Consider the following 20,526-nt stretch of genomic DNA (forward strand, 5'->3'; position numbering starts at 1 on the left):
TGTGTGTATTGTTATGTGTGTGTGTCATGTATCACAGGTTTCTCTTGCTCCCAGCAGCCCGTAGACCTGACCTGATAGGCTGTCTCTGGATCTGGGGCCTGGAAAGGCCACTGACTAGTCCCCTTACGATGATTTCCCAGGGAAACACCTCCTGCACTTCACTTCCATGTAAATTCCTCTTCCTCACCGGATCAAGGTCCCACACACAGCCACTTCACCAAGGGGCCAGCTAGCCGTCTGAGGAATCCGACTCAGGGTCAGAAGCTGGCCAGCTGACCAGTGTCTGGCCGGTGCATGACGTCTTTTAGGAGCAGAGGGCAAAGCCAGGGCCACCATCCTCCACACCAGTTAGCACTCGCCAACCCTCTGCAGGAAAGGTTCTCCAAGGGGGCAGTTAGCGGTGCATCCTCTCGCAAGGGGTCCTTCCTCACAAACAGACCCGCTGGGCCATTTTTCTCACAGGTGAACACAAAAATGTCCATGGTGCACACATCTTTCATCCAGACCCAGGAAGTAATAAGCAAACGAGACGAATAAAGGAAACAAGTAGGTCAGACTGCGCGACTGCCAAGGGGAAACAGAGAGGCAGGAGGGGCCCAGACGCCCGCCCGCCTGCCCGCCCGCACGCTGGCCAGCACTGGGATGTGATGGGGTCATAGCGAGCCTCGAGTAAGCATGGGCTGAGAGATGTGGAAACTCTCCCTGTGTGTAGCCCTGTGTGGGAGCAGCAGCGGCTGTGAGGCCCACTCTGCCCCGTGGTGAAGCCAGGCCTGCAGTGCCAGACAACCCAACCCCGCAGTTAGCGGGAAAACAATTCTTTGCAGGCAGAATCTGAGAGGGCATGGAGGGTATGGAGGGCAGCTCTCAAGCTCCCTTTACCCAGTGACCAGCCTGGCGCAGGACCCTCGGTTTCCCCGCAGGGGTGGAGCCCTAGTGTGATTAGCACACAAGCACCCCCAGCCCCAATGCACTGGCTCTTGTCATCCCTTGAGAGAAAAGGAAACTGAGGCCCAAAGGGGTTACAGGGTCAGTCCCCGGTCCAGTCCCAGGGGCCACACACCGTTCGCCAGCCATGGAGCTGGAGCAGAAGGGCCAGGTGGGAAATGTCCAGGGCTTGCCGCAGCCCAGCACTCTGGCTGGAGCCAGTGGCTATAAACCTGAGAGGTGACAGGAGCAGGCCCACAGGTCCAGTCAGGCAGCCTCCAGCATGCTTCCCATGACCAACCGGGGAATAAAGCCAGTCTACTGAGGAAGAAGCTGCTGAGAATCCCAGGTTCCTCTTGTCCGGTGTGGTGGCTTCCGGGGTCTACTGAGGCACCGGGGAAAGCCCCCTTCCCTGCCAAAGTCAGGTCAAAAGCCTCTTCACTAAAACTGACGTAAAGAAACAGACCCCTGCTTCATGACACTAATGGGGGGGGGGAGGAATATACCCTGTCCACTAGAAGGCACCTGGCTGTGAAATCCAGGGCAGATTTGGTGCCCCCTCCTTGGGAATGTCTATATCTGGGTTCTAGGGAAATGGGGACATCCGTCTACACCCCTCCAACCCAACACAGCCAAGGACCATGACACCCATGGCTCATAGAAGTACCCTCTCTGAGGGGTCAGGGTTTCCAGGCCCAGTCAGGAATCCTGCCTGGGCTGTTCTCCATCCTAGAAGCAGAGGTCTCCCTCTCCAATGCAGGCTTGCTTTGCCTCAAGAGCCCTGGGGCAGAATGCACTTCTGGTGGATTCTGTTAGAAGGAATATTGCATTTGACACTGAAAGGCCCCTCCCCACACTGTGGCTTTTGACAGTCTAGCTTCCTGGCACTTCTTGATGGAATCTCCAGGGACACCTCTTAAAAGAGAGATATACCTTAATTTAGAAGTGAATAACTCAAAACTCTGTGATGTAGCAGGCTTCTGTGGGGGAAAGGAGAGAGAGAGAGAGAGAGAGAGAGAGAGAGAGAGAGAGAGAGAGAGAGAGAGAGAGAGAGACTCACAGAGTTGACACCTGCCCAGTGTCTTGACTGTGGCGGGACTCTGAGGTATCTCCTGCTACCTGCTGTCTGAGTGACTACTGGGCACCAGGGACCAAGAGACACGGGGAGGAGAAATGGTAACTCACTCATGGGGAGCAATTCTCAGTGTGTGACATTGGGATCCCTAGCCAGGAGATCAAAGACAGGATCACAGGGCGACTCTGACTGACCCCATCCAGCTTATCCGGCCACTCATGGGGAAATGGAGAACAGAGGGAGGGAGCTAAGCCTGTCGCAGCCTTGTTAGGCCTCTCTCTCCGCCTACTACAGCCCTAGTGCTGTCCCCATATGTCCCCATAAGTAGGCCGGCTTCACAGGCATACACAGAGGTGGTTACACAGGGACCCTCTGTCAGGCCTAGAGCCATGCTGTGACCATTTTGAAATGCTTAATTTTGCACCAAGGCCACAGAGAACTGAGTATCCCATGATGCTCCAACCCTAGTGCTTACTACAGGGACTCCTCCCCGCCCAGGATGCTTCTCCAGTTTCCTAAAATACCAGTGACAATGGCCTTCCCACCTCGCTAGTTTGCCATTTCTCCAACCTGAGCTTCATCCTCTCGTGACCTGTCTTCCTGGGACCTTCAGTGACCCTTGCTGGCTCCACTGCCTCCTGAACACCTGGACAGACTGGACTCCAGGTCGTCACCCCTGACCTCGCTCCAACCACAAAATGGTCAAGACCTACCAGACTCTCAGATCCAGTTCCCGAGTCCCTCCCTCTGGAAGGCATCTTCATGAGCCGCCTTCCTTACAGGGCCAGCTGTGTCCTTCTAGCGGCTCAGATAAAACCCCAAAGCTGCCACCTGAGTCATATCCCCTCACCACCTCTTCTACCCCCTCCACATTACAGGACGGGAAGCCCCTCCCTTGAAATACCGCCCCAGCCCCCAAGTGGCTTCAGGGTCTCATCCTAGCCCAGCCTGCCATTATTTTATTTACAGTATCATTGCTTTCTTGGTAGTGGGGATGAAGCCAAAAACTCACCTATGCTTGACAATTCTCCCCCACTGAGGGCTATAGCCCAAGACAGCAGAACAGTTCTAAATGCCCCAACTAGATCTACTTCCTCTTCTGTTCAAAGCTGCCCAGGTCCGCTTGCTCAATAGAGCCTTACCTGATCCAGTCTTAAGACCCTAGCCGTATGGCCTTCTCTTTCTTGTGTATGAGTTTATGTTTGTGCAGTGTGTGTGTGTGTGTGTGTGTGTGTGCATGTAGGCCAACCCGGGGATTACAAGTGTACACCAAACCACCTGGCTCCTCCTATGTGGGTCCAGGGGATGGAATTCAGATCCTCACACTTGAGTGGCAAGTGCTTCACTGACTAAAGCTCTCTTCCCCAGCCTCCTGCTCTCCCACCCCAACCCCCACCCCACTTCTGATTTTTGAGACAAGGTCAGTCTTGCTATCCAGCTCAGGATGGTGCCAAACTTGCCACCGTCCTGCCTCTTCTCTTGAGCTCGCCCTCCAGTATACACACATTAATGTGGACGGCTGACGTGGGGACCAAGGACAACATGCTCAGTTTACAGAGGAGGACAAGAAGGCTCAGAGGAGATGGGTCTGAACTCGAGGCAACAGGACCAGGGCCTGTCTCCATGGCTTCTGAGGCCTGTAGTTCTTGATCAATGGCTCTAAGGCTCGAGAGCTTGCATACTTCAGGGCCCTCCTCAGACTACCCAGAGTGCAGTGTAGCCTCCACCTGCCTGGAGCTAGCTTTTAGTGTCTCCCCCAGACACTTTTTCTTTCCTCATGTTCCTTTAAGTCAAGAGCAGGACTTACAGGCTGCCCCAGGCTTGCATAGCCCCAGGCTTCCTTCCTGGGGGCTTTGGGAGAGCAATGGGCTATCTGCTTCCTGCAGGGTTTCCATGAGTAAGCTGTAGCTAGCAGCAGCAGCAGCAGCAGCAGGAGCAGCAGCGGCAGCAGAAGCACACCTCTGCAGCCATCCAGGGTTTTCAGTCTTGTGAGGTTTTGGTGGGATAGCAAAAGCATACTCAGTCCTTGGCTCCAGGAGTGAAGCACTTGCACGTGCACACACACACACACACACACACACACACACACACTTGTGTGCATGCACGCACGCACACTCAGACTAGCTAGAATGAGGATACACACTCCCAGGTTGTCTGGAAGAAGATGTTTTCCCAGTGGCTTCTCTGCAAGGGCCTCCTGGTAGTGGTGTCTGCATTTAGCCAACCAGATACTGCTGGACCTACCATAGGATCTCTTAAGGTACAGACTGAGATTTTTTTTTTTTAATAAATTTTTATCCCAAGAGACCAAAAAGTCTAAGAGGTTGGGAACAAGAGAAAGAATCCATTCTCTATGCCTCAAACCATGAGTTCCATGCCAGGTCCCTGGTAAGAAGCACAGACCATGTACTTCATGAAGTCAAGGGGGCTGTGTTCTTGCTGGGGTACCCCGAGCCTCAGCCAATATCCTGTGTGCATGTGCATCCAGGAGAGGTGTGTGTGTGTGTGTGTGTGCGCATGTGCATCCAGGAGAGGTGTGTGTGTGTGTGTGTGTGTGTGCATGTGCATCGGGAGGTGTGTGTGTGTGTATGTGCGCGTGTCTTTGACGGTGGGCACACTACCAGGGTGAGCAAGAACCAGGCCTTTCTGAGAGAAACCAAAACCATCTCTAGGGAAGAAGGGAGCAGCTAGAGCTAGGTCAGAAGGTGACATCGGCCTTCTAGGGGAAGAACCATGTCTATTCACAGCCTGTCTCGTTAAAAAAAAAAAAGCATCTGTTAGAGGCGCACCCAGGAAGAGTTTTACAGCAAACGCCAGCCAGCATCTCTTCACATCTAGAGAAGGCATGTGGAAGGGGCACTATTTTACCCCAGTGTGGGACAGCCCTCTGTAGCCTCCTGGGTCCCTCAACGGTCCCTTGTACCAGTCCTCTTTTTTTTCAAGCCTTCCCAACTCCAGACTCACCAGCTAAGCACTGTCTCCTTCAAAGCAGGTGACTTCATCTTGGCTAGGCAGGGGGCTGGGTGGGTTGGTTACCCAGGGGTCTGGTTCTGCCAGAGACCAGGTATCTTGCAAAGGCAGTCCCAGGTGGCCAGGAGCCCTGTCTGGTCTCTGAAGTTCTTTCTCTAACACAACTCAGCTCTAGGGGTCACAGAACCCTTCCCTTTTATAGACAGGGAGGCTGTGGTCTCCACCGAGACAGCCCTAACCAACATGGTCAGAGGGCCATGGGGCCTCTGTCCAATTGCCTTCCTGTGCTTTTTCTGGCCTTTCACCCACCCCTCCCTCATCCATGTCCTGACTCCTCCCTCAGTATCCCTCCCCTGCTCCTTCCCACCCCAGCAGTCCAAGTTCCTGGGCCTCCATTCATTCTCTCCCCTCTGCCCACACTGCCCATTCTGACCCTGCCCGTGTCCTTCAAGCTCCAGTTCAAATGTTACATTGCCCACAGGCAGGTCTGACCTGAGCCTGGGGTATCTCTCTCCCAGGCCCCTCCCAAGCCCCCTGCGCCGCACTGAAGGAAGGCCTGGTTATCAGAGCACAGCCCTATTTCCCCCATAGGAAGGTGAATCAGTCCTGGGAGGGCTGGCCCAGTCCACTCCCACCCTTCCACCTCAGCACCAGGCCCTAGGGGAGCCAGTACTCAGTAAATGTTTGCTTAATTGAATCTGGCCAAGCAGTTTCCTCTAGACAGGGGCCAGGTTAGCAGAACTAGATGATTCCTAGCGCTAGGAAACCACTTAGGCAGAAAAGAGTGTCAAGGCTCAGGGTCTTGCCCCCAATCTCCTCCCCAGACAAGGTTACTAGTCCCTCCACCCTGAGACTCACAGTGCAGGGAAACCTAGTCCCACTTGGCTTTCCCATCCTCCTCTCCGTAACAGGATCCCCAATTCTCGGCCTAGGCAGATTCCTGCCATCCTCCATCCAGATAGGCTCAGCACCTCCCTAAAGGCAGAGCCCCCATAGATTCACCGCAGGATCCCTAGCAGAGGCCCTCACACCTCTCCCCAAACACCCCACCGCCTTTTAAGGGAAAAAAATATTGAGCCTGGAACACATTACAATCGCAGCAGGTCGATACTCATCTCTGGCTCCAAATGCCTCCAAGGAACCTGCTCCCTTGCAAGAGCGATGACCGAGAGCAGCGAGCTGTTGTACCGGGCCTCAGGGCCCTCTCTTCCAGTTTTACCCAAGGCCAAGCTCCTGACACCTGCGGCTGCCTGAGTCCCTAGACCCCCGGAGGGAGACCCCCGCCTGGCGTCGCTCCCGCAGGTCGCCTGCCTGGACTCCGCAGCCGCAGCCGCTCAGGGCGTGCAGTGGTCCCACATCATCCTCGGCACCCCTTGCCCAATCTCATCAGGCGGCAGCCACCCCTTCCAAGGGTTACTGGGCCGCCTCTCTTCCCTCCCTAGGCACCTGTCTGGGCCGTGGCCACCCCCTGCCCACCTCGCAGACAACCCCACCCTCGCGGCTCTCCCACCCGGAGGGGCATCCCTGCCTCTGCACCCCTAGACCTATAGATCTCGGGTCCCCAGCACAAAGGCCCCAGGCCCCGACCCGGGTGGGGGTGGGGTGCGCCCCAGCCGCGCCCCCAGCCCCGAGTTCAGCTGTGCGCGCCGGGGCCGCTGGTGCGCTCACTCACTCACCTCCCGGGCGCGGCTTCGTGCGTCGGTCGAGCTGCACCCGGCGGGGCGGGGCCGCGAGCGTAGGGCTGTGGCGCCCTGGTTCTGCACGAAGCGGGTGCCGGCGGCCGCGCGAGGACGTGACCGGTCCGCGGGTGGCACACACGCTCCGCCGCCCTGGCTCCCTCCTCCGCCCTCCCGCGCCGCCTGCAAGCGGGTCCACCCGCCCCGCACCGCGCCGCCGCCGGCAGGGGGCGGAGTCGCGAGCGCAGTCCGTTGCCAGGCCAACCGCGGGCGGGGTCTGCCGCTCCTCTGCCCCGCACCACGCGCTGCCGCCCTACCACTAGCTCCGGCTCGTTTTCCATTGGGCGATAACTGCCTACGGACGTGCGAGTCGTCCAATAACGACAGACAGGGGCGGGGTGAGGCCGTGCGCGCGCCGCCTTACCGCACGCGCTGCTGGCTCCAACGACCGTGGCACTGCACTGCGCCGAGCTTCACGGACGCTACTTCTAGCATCTTAGGAAACCCACCGTCAGAGCAGTGCAGCCCTGGTTCCTTGCACGCTGGTTTTCGTGCCTTACCTCAAATGAAGTTCGAACTCAGCCCTGGCAACCTATTTTCCCACTCTGTCTCTTTGCAAGATGCTGTCGTCCTGGCTTCCTTGGATCAAGTCAATAATCCTTTAGGGCGCGAGAAAAACCCTGATGGGTTAAGCTGGCGAGATTTCGCAGCATATGCTTCGCCCTCTCTTCTGCTCTCCTTTTTAGCTTGGAGGGGCACTTCTGGGAGTCGACCCCCGTAACAGAGAGCAGCAGACCTGACCACTTTGGAGACTCCCCAGGAGACATCAAATGAATGTAGCTGTGAGATTCTTACTCCCATCAGGAGGAGCCCCTGTTTGCGTCTTGCTAGTCCAGTACGACAAAGACTCAGGCCAGGGGCCACCATAGTAGTAGTAGTGCCTGTCTGTCTTCTCCATCTTTGTAATTTTAAGCATATTTTGTGTCTTAGAGCCCAGGATGAGGTAGGGGGCCATCAACATGTGTTGGTGCTTGCCAGCTGGATGCTTCGGAAGTAGGACATCGCACCGTTCTCCTGAGAATGTTTCCTCTGTTGTGAAGTGGGGACCATTGTACTGCATACCCCAGGGAGTCAGCCCACTTCAGAAAGTGCTTCCTAAACTTTTAGGGATGCGACCAGTTAAGGGCACTACTGAGGCCAACCTAGACACCTGTCAGGCAACAGTGCTTCCTACAAGTGACCAATGAGGACCGAAGGAATTTTGCTAATGGCTGAAGAACATTTCTATCAACTCATCTGGCTGTGCCGCCAGTCTGTCACTGGGACCTAGTGGAGAGTCAGTTTCCTAATCTTTCAAAGAGTGTACTATTGACTCCTCAGAGGTTTTTTTTTTTTTTTTTTAAAGATTTATTTATTATTATATGTAAGTACACTGTAGCTGTCTTCAGACACACCAGAAGAGGGCATCAGATCTCATTACGGATGGTTGTGAGCCACAATGTGGTTGCTGGGATTTGAACTCGAGTCCTCTGGAAGCGCAGTCAGTGCTCTTAACCACTGAGCCATCTCACCAGCCCCCCCCCCCCCCCGCCCCCAGAGGCTTAATATATGTAGGACATACACTTTAGTGAGTGTGTAAGACTGGGCACAGGCAGTTTCTGCAGCAGGTTCAGGGGTCAGAGTTCAGCCCTCTGCAGAGGGTAAAACCAATGTAGGAATTCCATTTTACAATTGAATGTGCAATGGAATTTACAGTATTCCAGGCGAGGAAGCAAAGGCTAGCCCCTAGATGGGTCTAGCAGGGCTGGTTGCTGTCTGCTGGACCCGACCCTGGCAGCTCCCACAAGAGGAGAGGCTTTTGTCTCATGTGGTCTTTTGCTGGTGCCCTCCACGCTTCTTCTAGAATATAGCTCTCACCTTTTCAGAAGACTCTGGAAGGGTGAGGTGGGAGTGGGTGGGTGGGTAGGTGAGCACCCTCGTAGAGGCAGAGGGGAGGGGGTAGAGAGTGGGGACATTCGTGGAAGGGGCACCTGGAAGGAGAACAACAATTAAAATATAAAATAATAATAATAATAATAACAACGACACTGGAGGCTATAAAGCAGAGGCAGAGTATATAGAAAGAATGATCATTCATTCTTGGAGCTATCCAGAATAGTTACGGCAATCCAGTGGGGCTTTGGAGGCATATAGGAAGCAGAGCACTGGGCACCGAGCTAGCATTTTATTTGAAGAAAAATGTTTGGGCTGAGCAAGCATTTCAGAGAGAGGTGTGTTCTAGGGTGGGCATGAAGGAATGTGGGGTCTAGCACGCACCTAGGAAAGGCCACCTTGTCCCACGGACACCTATCAAACCTGCAAGGTTACTAGGCATAGTCACAGCTAGCGATGGCCTTTGAGGAACACTGAGGAGGTTGGCTTAAAAACCAACAGAGAAATTTAAGATTAGCTTTTTTTCCACAAAGAAGCAGGCGACGACGAGTATTGTAGTGTTCGAGAGGGGCAAACAGACCACAGTATTTGGGCTCACAGATCATGTGAGCTGTGTTGTCCGGGACTAATCAGATGACGAAAACCCTGAGGAGTCCACCCAGAGAAAATAAGAACAAACCAAAGTGAGTCTATAAGGTCTGGTGCAGGGTAGAGCCCGTCACAGCCCAAGAGTCCCAGGGACACCTATTCCCTACTGACTTATCACCTAGCTGGCTCTCCACTAGCCTGCCTGCTTCTCCAGTGTGGGCAGGGGGTATCCTGCGCCTCTCCGGAGCTTCAGCTATCCAGGGCCTGTCCTTTAGGGATGACACCTGCCTGTCCTGGCTGGTTCCTTTTGAGCTCTGCCTATCCCCACCCCCAACACTCACTGACTCTCAGGCTGTGGCAGCAGGGTGGGTTTCTGCACTATGGTTCCCTGGGGTCCGTGTATCCCATCATCCCCCCACTTTAACACGTCAGACTGCACCTGGGTTAGTTATAAATAGCCAGACCTGCCTCTCCTGTGCTTAGCTGCAGAGCAACAATGTAAATGAACAGAAAAGACACCAGGCACAAACCTCATTTTTAAATTTCCCCCCTGTCTCAGAATGAACCCTGGTTTTGCTGCTCAGTATTTTTTTGGAGACAGACGCCTGGGAAACAAAATCCAAGCTGCCAAGGGTCTGGCTTTGCCCTCTGCTGGCAAATCCTTGGGTGTTTGTCCCCAGTTTCTTAGCAAGGAAGAGGAGATTGCCTCTAAAATTATAACTTTTTCTGGTCTCACCTCACTTTGTCCTTCCGCTTGCCTGTGTCTGTCTCAACTCAAGAGAGTAGTCTCAGGCAGCAGGGACATCAGCCCCTGGGGTCCCCCCCCAACCCCCAGGTGGGGGGCAGTTTAGCTAGCCCTAGGTGCAAGTTAGGCTAGAATCAAGTGCAGTCAGGGGGTGCATAGCTTCTACTGGTGTTTAACACTGAGACCCGTTCAGTGCTGAGGAAACCAGGCTCAGAGATTAATAGGTTCAAAGTCACCCAGCCAGGAAAAGATATATTTAGTTGTCAAATCGAAGCTTTGGGAGTCGGGGTGGGGGTGGGGTGGGGTGGGGGTGGGGGAATGAGAAAGCAAGCAAGCAAACCAAACAACTAAACCCAGTTCACTTGAAGCAGGAGGGGAAGCGGCTTCCCGGAGCTGTCCTGAGATCCTTGGGCAGGAATGGATAGAACCAGTTACTAAGCCCTGTCACCCCAGGGAGAAGCTTGAGAAGAGAACTAGAAGCCACTGGCCATCAGGAAACAGGAGGCACAATGACTGCCTCTGAGATCCCTGCCCTGCCCCTCCACCCCATCGCCACAGTCCCCTGCCATCTGACATCCTCAGGGACCTCGGAGGGGAAAGCCTGGGTGATGCCCTCAAAGAGGAAATTCCCCGGTGCTAATTGGCACTGAGAGACCTTTAGGCTAATTAACCTGTTCATTTGCCTCTCTAGAGTAAATTAGAGGGTTTAGCTGAGGAGGCCGAAAAGAGAGATGTCTGCTGGTGGCCACCTCCTCAGGGGCAATGGGAGAGCTTTGTAGTGGGCACAGTGGGCTGCCGGAGAGGTCTGGCAGCAGGGCCGGCGGCCAGGCAGTCACATGTGGCCCTTGGGCGGCAGGGAAATGAGTTTTGTTCTTTTTCATGGCCGTGAGTTGGGAAGGGTGCTCTGATAACCTGGGACTTTCTGGGCGCCTTCTGTGCCCCATTCTGGGTGCTCCAAAAAGAGAGAGGTAGGTCCTGTTTATTGTGGATCTACTCACTGTGTTGTAACACCCATCCATGCCCTGTGGGTTGGTTATAAAATGCCCTTCCTCCCCCCCTCCAGGTTCATGTGACCGAACTCTTGGTCCCCAGCTAGTGTGACAGTTTCTTAGGGAGGTTGTGGAACCTTTAGGAGGCGGAGCCTGGCTGGAGAAAGTGCATCGGCTGGGGTGTGCCTTAAAGTTTATAGCCTGGCCCCGCCTCCCCACCCCGCCCCTATTCCTGTCCAATGTGTGCGGTCCTCTCTGGCAGAAAGGGGAGCTGGAAAAGGAGCACAGCTTTACACTTCCACTGCTCTGGTACCATAGTCACAGCAGCGAAATCTGTACAGGCCTGTAAAAGAAGCCAGGGCAGTCCTGCTTCCTGCGCGGCCGAAGGTATTTCCAACCCCTACTCCCACCCCTGCGGGCCAGAGTCTTTTGCCGGCAGGAGATACTGTTCTACACCCCACAGTTTCCATCTTGGGCTCCAGCAGCTTTGGCATATTTGGGATGTAAAAGGAGACCCAACGTGCTCCCCCACTGCTCTGGAGGAAATTTGGTTAATTTCCCTTTACGTATGATAGACCACTTGAGAAAAACCAATGTAAAGGAATATCTTAGTTAAGGTTTTACCGCTGTGAACAGATACCATGACCAAGGCAAGTCTTATAAAGGACAACATTTAGTTGGGGCTGGCTTACAGGTTCTGAGGTTCAGTCCAGTATCATCAAAGCGGGGAGCATGGCAGCATCCAGGCAGGCATGGTGCAGAAGGAGTTGAGAGATCTACATCTTCATCTGAAGGCTGCTAGCAGAATACTCACCTCCAGGCAGCTGGGGTGACGGTCCACACCCACAGTGACACATCTACTCCACCAGGGCCACACCTTCTGATAGCACCACTCCCTGAGCTGGGCATATACAAACCATCAGAAGGAAGGACGATTTATTTAGACTCATGGTCTCCTAGGCTTCAGTCCATGTTCACGTGGCTTCATTTCAGAACAATAATAGCATCATGGTAGCAGCTGTAGTGGAGCAGAGATGCCCCCCTTATGGGCAGGTTGGGGAGATAGAGAAGGGGGAGACGGGAAAAGAGAGAAAGAGGGGGAGGGAGGGAAATGAGGGAGAGAAGGAGGGGGAAGAAGTGGTGGTTGAGAATAAGACAGTTTTCAAAGGCACAGCCCTAGCCACCTGCTTCTAATAGACCCCACTTCCTAATAGCTTCCACTATATTCCCCATTTCCACAAGGTAAATGCCATCGTGAACCAATCAGCTTTCAGCTGAAGCACTTGGTGGGGATGGAGTCTTTAAGAACACAAGAACCTTTAGGGATAGTTTATGTCTGATCCACAACAGTATGGAAGACAGAGGGTCTCCCGCATGCCCAGATCTGCATCCCTGAGTTGCAGCTTCTCAGGCCGCTATGCCCCTGTCCACGGTCGATGCCCTCCGGGCACAGGTAGCCAAAGACTTCTATCTCTGGCCACTTCGCAGGCCTCGCTTTCTCAGGTCTAGCTCTAGACGCACTCCAGTCTGTGATCTCCTGCCCAGTCCTCGATTCAGTCCCCTCTCCTAGACAGGGCATTGGGGGTGGGGTGGGGTGGAGGAAAGGACCCTCAATGCCTTCTCCTGTCATGTAGGCGCCCAGGGTATCGTCAATAGTGGCCTGATCTCCTCGCTGGTGTGGAAGCTGCAGAAGGAGGAGGAGCACATCCAGGAGATCATCCTGGACACGCTGGCCCTGTGCCTGCAGGAGGACGCCACCGAGGCTCTGGACAGCCAAGCCGTGCCCCGTTTTAAGGAGAAGCTCCTTAGCGAAAACCCCCAAATCCGCAGCAAAGCGGCTCGGGCCCTCATTGCCATCAGGTGAGGTCCACTTTGTGTCGGCTCGAGGGGCCGCCTCCTTGGGCTTCTGCCGAGGGTCGAAGAAGGCCACTGAACTACTCCTGGCCTATCAGTAGATCAGCAGTGGGGCTTCTGCCTAGCCATGCCTGTCACAGGACATGCACGAGGGCATACTTTCCTTAACTTCCTTGTGTCCTGGGAGAAAGAGGTCACTAGGTCAGAAGAGTATCCTTTCCATTAGCATGACCTGGGATGTCTGGCCTGAGATTGTCCTATAGGCCAGGAAACTCTCTCCCACTCCCATCCCGGACAAACCTAGCTGATTGGTCACCTCTCTGTGAGGCGAACATGATAACCACTACAATATGGAAACTAGCTGGTCCCCTCTCCGTGAGGAAGACAAACAGATGAACTCCGTCGATAATGATGACAGCTGGTGGTAATTAAGTATGCAAACACTAGGCAGTGGTGGCGCATGCCTTTAGTCCCAGCACTTGGGAGGCAGAGAGACAGGTTTCTGAGTTCAAGGCCAGCCTGGTCTACAGAGTGAGTTCCAGGACAGCCAGGACTATACAGAGAAACCCTGTCTCAAAAACAAACAAGCAAACAAAGTATGCAAACACGCCAGGTGTCACCAATAAAGTCAACGGTTTGACAATTGCCAAGGAAGGGGACACCTGACTTTAGAGATGAGGAGATGGAGCCAGGAGACCCAGTCACGTGCTTGACTTCACATAGGATCACAGTAAACCCTGTCCTGAAGCCCGAGGAAGCGCAGAAGATCCCAATAATTAGTCCTGTGTCCCAGGGGAACCCTTTGTCTGTGTCACATCCCCTCAGAGTGAGGGGGAGGGAAGGCCTTGCTATCCTCTAAGTCCTAGCTTGCCTTCTATCTGGTATTTCTGGTGGGCCTGACCCAAGGCCTGGGGTGCTAGTTCCGAATGCTTATTATTATGCATGGCCCCAGACCCACCTGTAACTATTAAGTCTTTGACCATATATATCCCTATCCCAGGAGTCTCTGGGCAGTGTAGCTTCCACTCAGCTCCTCTGTCCTTCCCCATCAGCCCATGTCCCTCAGTGGGTTTGTTCTGCTCTCCAATGCACACTAAGAACTAGATCACATGCTTCTCATCCTGAGGCAGCTAAACTCATCTCTTTCCTCGGCGTCTGGACTAGTACTGGCCTTGAGTCATTCAGTAGATAAACTCAGGGCAGCCCTGCAGGTAGACCTAGGACTCCACGTCCTGAATAAATGGCCTCTGGGTAGAGACCAATAGCCCTAGAAAGCCAATAGCATCACAGTATCCCCTGAGAAGTGGCTGCTAGAACCGTTTCCTAAGCAGTGTTCCCATAAAATGCCTATATGTTTGCGGTGTTAAAAGTTCTGGAAAAAAAAAATGAGAGTCCTGTGGGCAGTGAAGCCAGGAAACTCGATCAAGCAGCTCAGTTGAAGTCTGTTGTTTGGGCTGTTTGTACACCATGCCATTACCGTGTGAGCAGAGTCTCCTGACTGGAAAACCCTTCTCTTTTGGGAGTGGGGGATGGGTAGTGCTCAGCCCCTTATGGTTGAGAACCTCTTGGGCAGTTCACCACTCTCATTTACAGGACTTCATACGACACTGGAATGGAGAGGCTAGGCTCTTACCTACCACCGTTCAGTGTTAGGCCGCATTCTGCTGTGTGGAGCAGCTCCGTTCTTCTCTAGTGAGGAATCCAAAGTCGAACAGTCTTGCTGTGGGTCACACCCTCCTGGGTCTTTCTCTTCCGTATATTGAAGCCAAGATGAACATGTCTTCCCTTATGAACATGACTTAGAATGAGGCTCATTTCCCTCTGGGCCTCTTTATCTCTTTCCACAGCAAGACACCCTCACGCTCGCTGGTGTTTGTTCTTCAGTCATGGTTAGTCCCAGCATGGCTAGTCCCAGATTACCAATAAGAGTCCCAACCCAGGTCCCATCTCAGTGTGTGTCCCGGGACATTCCTACGTCTTATCTCCTTCTGTTCTCTCTCTCTCTCTCTCTGTCCCAGCATCCCACTGGATGGCAAGAAGCAGGTGTGGAAGAATGAAGTCATTCCCATCCTGGTGAATCTGTTGTCAGACACGGATGAGGAGGTGAAGGCCAATGCTGCCGGGGCTCTGATGCACGCAACGGTGACCACTGAAGGTACGGCCAGGGTGCCCTGTGGGTTCCCGGGGCTGGGTGGATGCAGGCAGGAGGGTGTAGGGAGCTCTCCCGGCTTGCCTGTAGTCACAGGGAGCTTTCCAAATGTATCCTTTTCATGTCAAGGGGTCAAGTAGTGACCTCTCAGGCCTCAAGACTCCATCAAAACCCACTTTTGGTTTATCATCAAAGTCCTGTTAAAGGTTTGGTCCAAATTCCAGTCCTCACTCATTTTCCTGGACACAGAGGGCTGCTAGCAACTTCTCACAAGTTGCTCACATTAGGACCTCTGCCTCTCAATATCAAACCATTTCTTTGGCCTAAAGATGACACCTCAGACTCAGGTCTCTTCTGATTCATGATTCTGAGATTGGTTAGTTAGGTGTCTATGATTCTGTTATTTGTGGGTCTAAGTAGATGCTGGAACTCTTGACCTTACATGTTTCTTTCTTTAAAAAAAATTTTGTTCTTGGTTATGTGTAGGTGTGTGTGTGTGTGTGTATGTGTGCTAGGAACAGAACTTAAGTCCTTTGTGAGAGCAACACCATATTCTTAACTTCTCATCCATCTCTCTGTTCTTTTATGCATTTCTTTCTTTTTTTTCTTTTCTTTTCTCTTTTCTTTCTTTCTTTCTCCCCCCCCCCTTTTTTTTGGTTTTTCGAGACAGGGTTTCTCTGCATTGCCCTGGCTGTCCTGGAACTCACTCTGTAGGCTGGCTTCGAACTCAGAAATCCACCTGCCTCTGCCTCCCAAGTGCTAGGATTAAAGGCATGAGCCACCGCTGCCCAACCTTTTATGCATTTCTTGATCATATATCAATAAACTTATCAAGTTTCTTTTATCAAGTTGAGGGAAAGCCATAAGAATATAGAAATACCATCTCCTGAGTCCCCCAGGCTAGGATTCCCAGTTAGACAGACTTCAAGGCTAAGCCACCCAACCAACAGCTGAGGAAAAATGCTAGCATAGTCTCCACATCTGACAGACGAGGTGTAGCATTCTCCTGTCTTGTCCCTTACAAATTCTGAAAGCCATCTGACATTCATGAATGGTCCACCCTCTGTGCTTTCTGCTTCCTCTCCGTTTCCTGAAGACTCTGTGGGTCTTGGCTTTATAAGCAGTATGTTTCAGAGTTTCACGAAGATAGAGAGGCTCCCAGAAGCCTGTAGACCCTAGTAGTAGAATTTGAGACAGGTAGGAAGAGAACTTGTGGTTTTTTAAGAGCCTGAAGTCTCTTTCCATCATTTATCGTCATTGAGGGAATTCTGACTATGTGTGGAGCAGGCCACCCCATGTGTCTCCACATTGGGGGTACCTCAGCCCAAGCTTATGTGGGAGGACTTGGAAGGCCAGCGACCCATTGGGCCTCAGCCAATGGCTTGAGGCACAGAAACCAGGTTCTGTCATGATTCTGTCATCCACTTCTAGATAGGTCTCCTATCCCATGTCAAACCCTGAGCTGAATTATGGAGCATAGAGGTCTCGGAATTTTGATGGATGTGTTAGCATTTGGGGCATCTGGGATTTTGATGGATGTGTTAATATTCGGGGCATAGGGCAGGTGTCCAGCCTCCTCTGAGGGTAACTGAAAGGCTTGACTGTTAACTGCACCTCTGTGCCTGGTGCAGAGCAATTGCCCAATACACACCTGCCACATAAACATGTGATCTTTTTTTTTCTTTTAAAAATACTGTGTATGTTGTCTTTCGAAGGCTGATTTCAGGATATGGGGCTGAATAGGCAAGGGGAGAAAGAGATGCTCAGGAGAAGAGTGTAGCAGAAATGTGGGAAGGGGAAGTGGAGAAGAGGGTGAGTACAGGTGACATTGCTCCTAAGACACCCGCGGCAGCAGCAGGACAGCGGGAGGCAGCTCCTTTCGTGCGGATGCGTGGGTCACCCAGTGTCTGTGGCCCACAGGAAAGTACGCCGCCCTGGATGCCGGGGCCATCGACCCTCTCCTGGAGTTGCTTTGCACCATTCCCACGACCAAGGTGTGTCTGAACGCCACAAAAGCCCTCACCATGCTGGCCGAAGCCCCCGAGGGCCGGAAGATACTGCTGCCCAGGGTGCCCACCTTCCGTTACCTCCTGACGCATAAAAACGAGGCCATACAGCGGGCAGCCGAAGTAGCCATCAAAGTGATCGAGTGGAAGCCATGACTTCCGTTTCGGCTAGACCCGATAGGTTACGTCTATTCCTGAATAAACGAGTTGAATCTCCTCATGCTTGCTTGTCAGTGCCGCACCATGTTCCCGGAGCGATGTCACTGCCTTCTTCTGCCAAAGAAGAAACACAGACCCAGAGGGACCTGGTTCTGGGCAGCACATGCTCGTCCCACGATGGGAAGTGGGAGGCGATAACCCCATAACAAAGTGCTGGTAGAAAGCAAGACTGAACCTTCCAGGGAGAGGGGTGGGAGTTGGATTGGGGGTTGGAGGGAACATAGCTGGACGCAGGTACAGCACCGGACCCAAACTGAAGACAGCTTTGCTGAGTACTTTCAGCTATGGTTTTCCCTGTAGGGAGACCGAGGTGCAGAGATCAGCTGGGGAAAATGGTTCGGGCCGTCCTGTTAATTTATGCCCATCTTGTTCTGCCTGAACGGGCAGGTTATGGATGCATTGGTTTATTAGGGAACAAGTGTGTCCAGCCTCTGTTGGGGAAGCTACAGGATAGAGCGGGACCTCAAAGCAGAACCTCTGCTCTGGGATTAAGCCGGTCTTCCCGTCTTGTCCTCAGGAGCCTGATGAAGTTCCTACCTCACCAGTGGGAACTCATTTTACTCATCTTGGAGTAAATCTGATCAAAACCAGAACCCTAAGAACCCAAGTAAGCCTCTCTTGAAATGTCTTTCCAAGGAGCTTCGGGGACCCTCATGACTGTCAGGAAAACCACAGAGGAGTGTGTGTCCTGGAATTAAAAGATCAACTTAAGTCAGCCTTCTGGTACCAGAGGGGACTGGCTGCTGGACCCAAGTGGCATTTCAGGTACAATCCTACTTTGAAAACCAGACTCCATAAAAGGAAACAATTTTCCTTCAGGAAAGCCGGGGCCTCCCGGACCCCCATATCCTTGGGTTCAGATCCTTCCTTGGTCCACTGCAAGCTGACTCTGCCCCTGCCATGGGGTCCAGTCAAGGTCAGCAACGCCCTTCCCCCCAGGACCTCCTGATCTTTACTCTGGAACCCTCTCTGGTCACATGACCCCTTGTGCTGCCATTTTCCCCTCACCATCCGACCTGCGTGGCTGTGGGCTCCTCTCTCCCAATCCCTTTCCAACTGGGTATGACTTCTGTTTCCCCTGCCCCCAAAACACTGTCTCTAACTCCAGTCTGTTGTAAGGGACAGTCCCTTATGTCCAACAGAAAAATCTACGCCTGAATGTCTCTAGGCAACAGTGAACACCAGTCCTTCAGAGAATGCTTCAGAAAATAGAGGCGGGAAGAACATTTTCAGTCCCTTCTGTAACAACACCAGCGACTCTTGTCCCTACATCACAAAGGAACTAAAAGAAAACTGTGGACCAATATGTCTCCTGAAAAGAGACATGAAGCAAACAAGTAGCAAAAATTAAATATGGCAGCACAGTAAAAGTATTACGATATCAGGACCCAGGAAGGGGTATGTGAAAGCAGTCAACGTACAAAAATCAGAAAAATTATTCCATGAAATCCAATACCCATTTACTGTTAACAGCAAACGAACCACAAGCAAACAGACAAAACAAACTCGATAACAACAAACTGTTGGTCTAAGAGTCTAGAATTAAAGGAAATCTTTCTCTCTCTCCACAAGAAAAAAATACCTGTAAAAATGCAAGAGCTGGAGTCATATTAATGCCTACTTATTCCTTGAAACAAGTAATAAGACAAGGACCTCTGCTTTTGCCACCTTGGTTTAGCATTGCCCTGGGAGTTGTAGGCAAGAACTAAGGGTCATCCAGATGTTTTTTTTTAAATGAACAAATAATTTCTATTCATTGAGTAGACCATCAATATAAGAAAACCATTTTAAAACTATTAGAACTAACAAGTTCATCTTCGTGGTGGCACGCCTACACAATTAATTGTATTTCTGTACACTGGCAGCGGACCATAGAAAAAATGGAGCTAAGACATTTTTACTTACAGTAGCATCAAAAGATAAAATAAGAAAGACGCATATGCGCAGGCTAGTGTTTTTTTTGACACAAACTGGAGTCATCTGTGAAGAGGGAGCCTCAACCGAGAGAATATCTTCACTGGAGTAACCCATGGGAAGGCCTGTAGGGCATTATTATTATTATAATTATGATTGATTGATTGATGGATTGATTGATTTGGGTAGATCCGGCTTACTGGGGGCAATTCTACACAAGGCTGGTGGTCCAGGATGACATAAGAAAGCAGGCTAAGTAAGCCATGAGGATCGGACAGCACCCTCTACGGCCTCTGATTCAGTTCCTTCCCACAGACCCCTGCTCTGGGCTCATGACGATTCTTCCCTGGGATGGGGACTACAAGCTGCAAGGGGAAATCAATTCTTTCCTCCCCAAGTCGGTTTGGTCACAGTGTTTTTTATCACAGCAATCGAAACCCTAAGACTTAACCCAACACAAGAAACACAAGACCTAATGCGCTGAAAACCAAGTGTAGTTAAAAGCCTTTAAACACCCAATAGAAAGACAGCCTGTGTTTGTGTGTAGGTCAGCACCTTGGTGCTGCCTAGCAGTAACTCACTCATGTGGTTCATGTTGTGTGTTGCAGACAGAGACAGTGTCCCCCCCCCCCCCCCGCCTGTTCTTTCCCCCACTGCAGGCTATTCTAGAATGGTTGCCATTTTTAACCTCTACTTTCATGCGAGACAGTCACCCGGACCTTCTGTGATTTTTTTTTTTTCAATTGAATTGTCAACAAGGTCTAGAAACACCTAGGGAGAATCCTCCAAGCACACCTATGCAGGATCTAGATTAGCTCAGCCTCAGGCCATGCCTGTGAAGGGGGGCATCTTGATTGGTTTATTGAGTTGGATAAACTCGCCTTAATAGCCTGTTTGGTACTATTCTCCCCCCTCCCCCAGCTTGGGTTCTAGGCTGGATAAATCTGGCTGAGCGTGAACATTCTTCACTCTGCTTCTGGATCATGGGTGCAATGTGACCAGCAAGTGACCACAAGTTACTTTCGCCAAGGCTTCCAGGCTACAATGGATGGTAGCTTTGAATTACAAGCCAAAACAAACTCTCCAGAAAGTTGCTTTTATTAGGTATTTTATTTCAGCAACAGGGAAGGTAACTAAGACCCCCCCTCCCTCCAAAGTTCTCCTTACCCTTGTCCAAGTCTCCTAGAGGGAGATCCCACCTCCCTTTCTTCTTCCTGGGGGAGATAGGATCTTATCACTTCCCTGATCTAACTCCTGAGGACTTAGGATTTCCAAGCGCATAAGGCTTTCTGGTTGGCTTTCACCCACTGCCCTTGTTTGGACAGCCTCAAAAATGCCTTTCACTCCTGCCTCAAGCCTTACAGAGCTCCTTCTCTCATCAACAAACTGACTCCTCCTTCCAGGACTCTGGATGGGGGTGGGAGAGCTTGCTGGGCATTCCAGTGCTGGGCAGGATTCTTAGAGCGTTAGCCTGTGGACTTCTGC

At 52.2% G+C, this 20,526-nt stretch overlaps 2 protein-coding genes across 5 annotated transcripts in view; one reads left to right on the forward strand and one right to left on the reverse strand.

The window, feature by feature from the left end:
• The window catches only part of Gnaz (G protein subunit alpha z), a 49,671-nt gene extending 42,792 nt beyond the window's left edge, over positions 1 to 6,879 (reverse strand). For 2 of the 4 annotated variants that reach the window (XM_052163485.1, XM_052163483.1), the window contains exon 1: positions 6,646 to 6,879. Coding sequence is in view for 1 of the 4 variants with exons in the window: in XM_052163481.1 (XP_052019441.1) it covers positions 4,964 to 5,001 (38 nt within the window). In the remaining 3 variants the exon portion in view is untranslated. Of the gene's footprint in view, positions 1 to 4,963; positions 5,229 to 6,645 lie in introns of those variants that run through there. The other 2 variants (XM_052163481.1, XM_052163482.1) reach the window with 1 other exon arrangement.
• The window catches only part of Rsph14 (radial spoke head 14 homolog), a 77,573-nt gene extending 60,485 nt beyond the window's left edge, over positions 1 to 17,088 (forward strand). The window contains 3 exon segments of the mRNA XM_052163486.1: positions 12,534 to 12,759; positions 14,772 to 14,908; positions 16,823 to 17,088. Of these exon segments, the coding sequence (XP_052019446.1) occupies positions 12,534 to 12,759; positions 14,772 to 14,908; positions 16,823 to 17,064 (605 nt within the window). The 3' untranslated portion in view covers positions 17,065 to 17,088.
• The last annotated feature ends 3,438 nt before the right edge of the window (positions 17,089 to 20,526 follow it).

Source organism: Apodemus sylvaticus, chromosome 19, assembly GCF_947179515.1.
Source record: "Apodemus sylvaticus chromosome 19, mApoSyl1.1, whole genome shotgun sequence".
Taxonomy (NCBI): Eukaryota; Metazoa; Chordata; class Mammalia; order Rodentia; family Muridae; genus Apodemus; species Apodemus sylvaticus.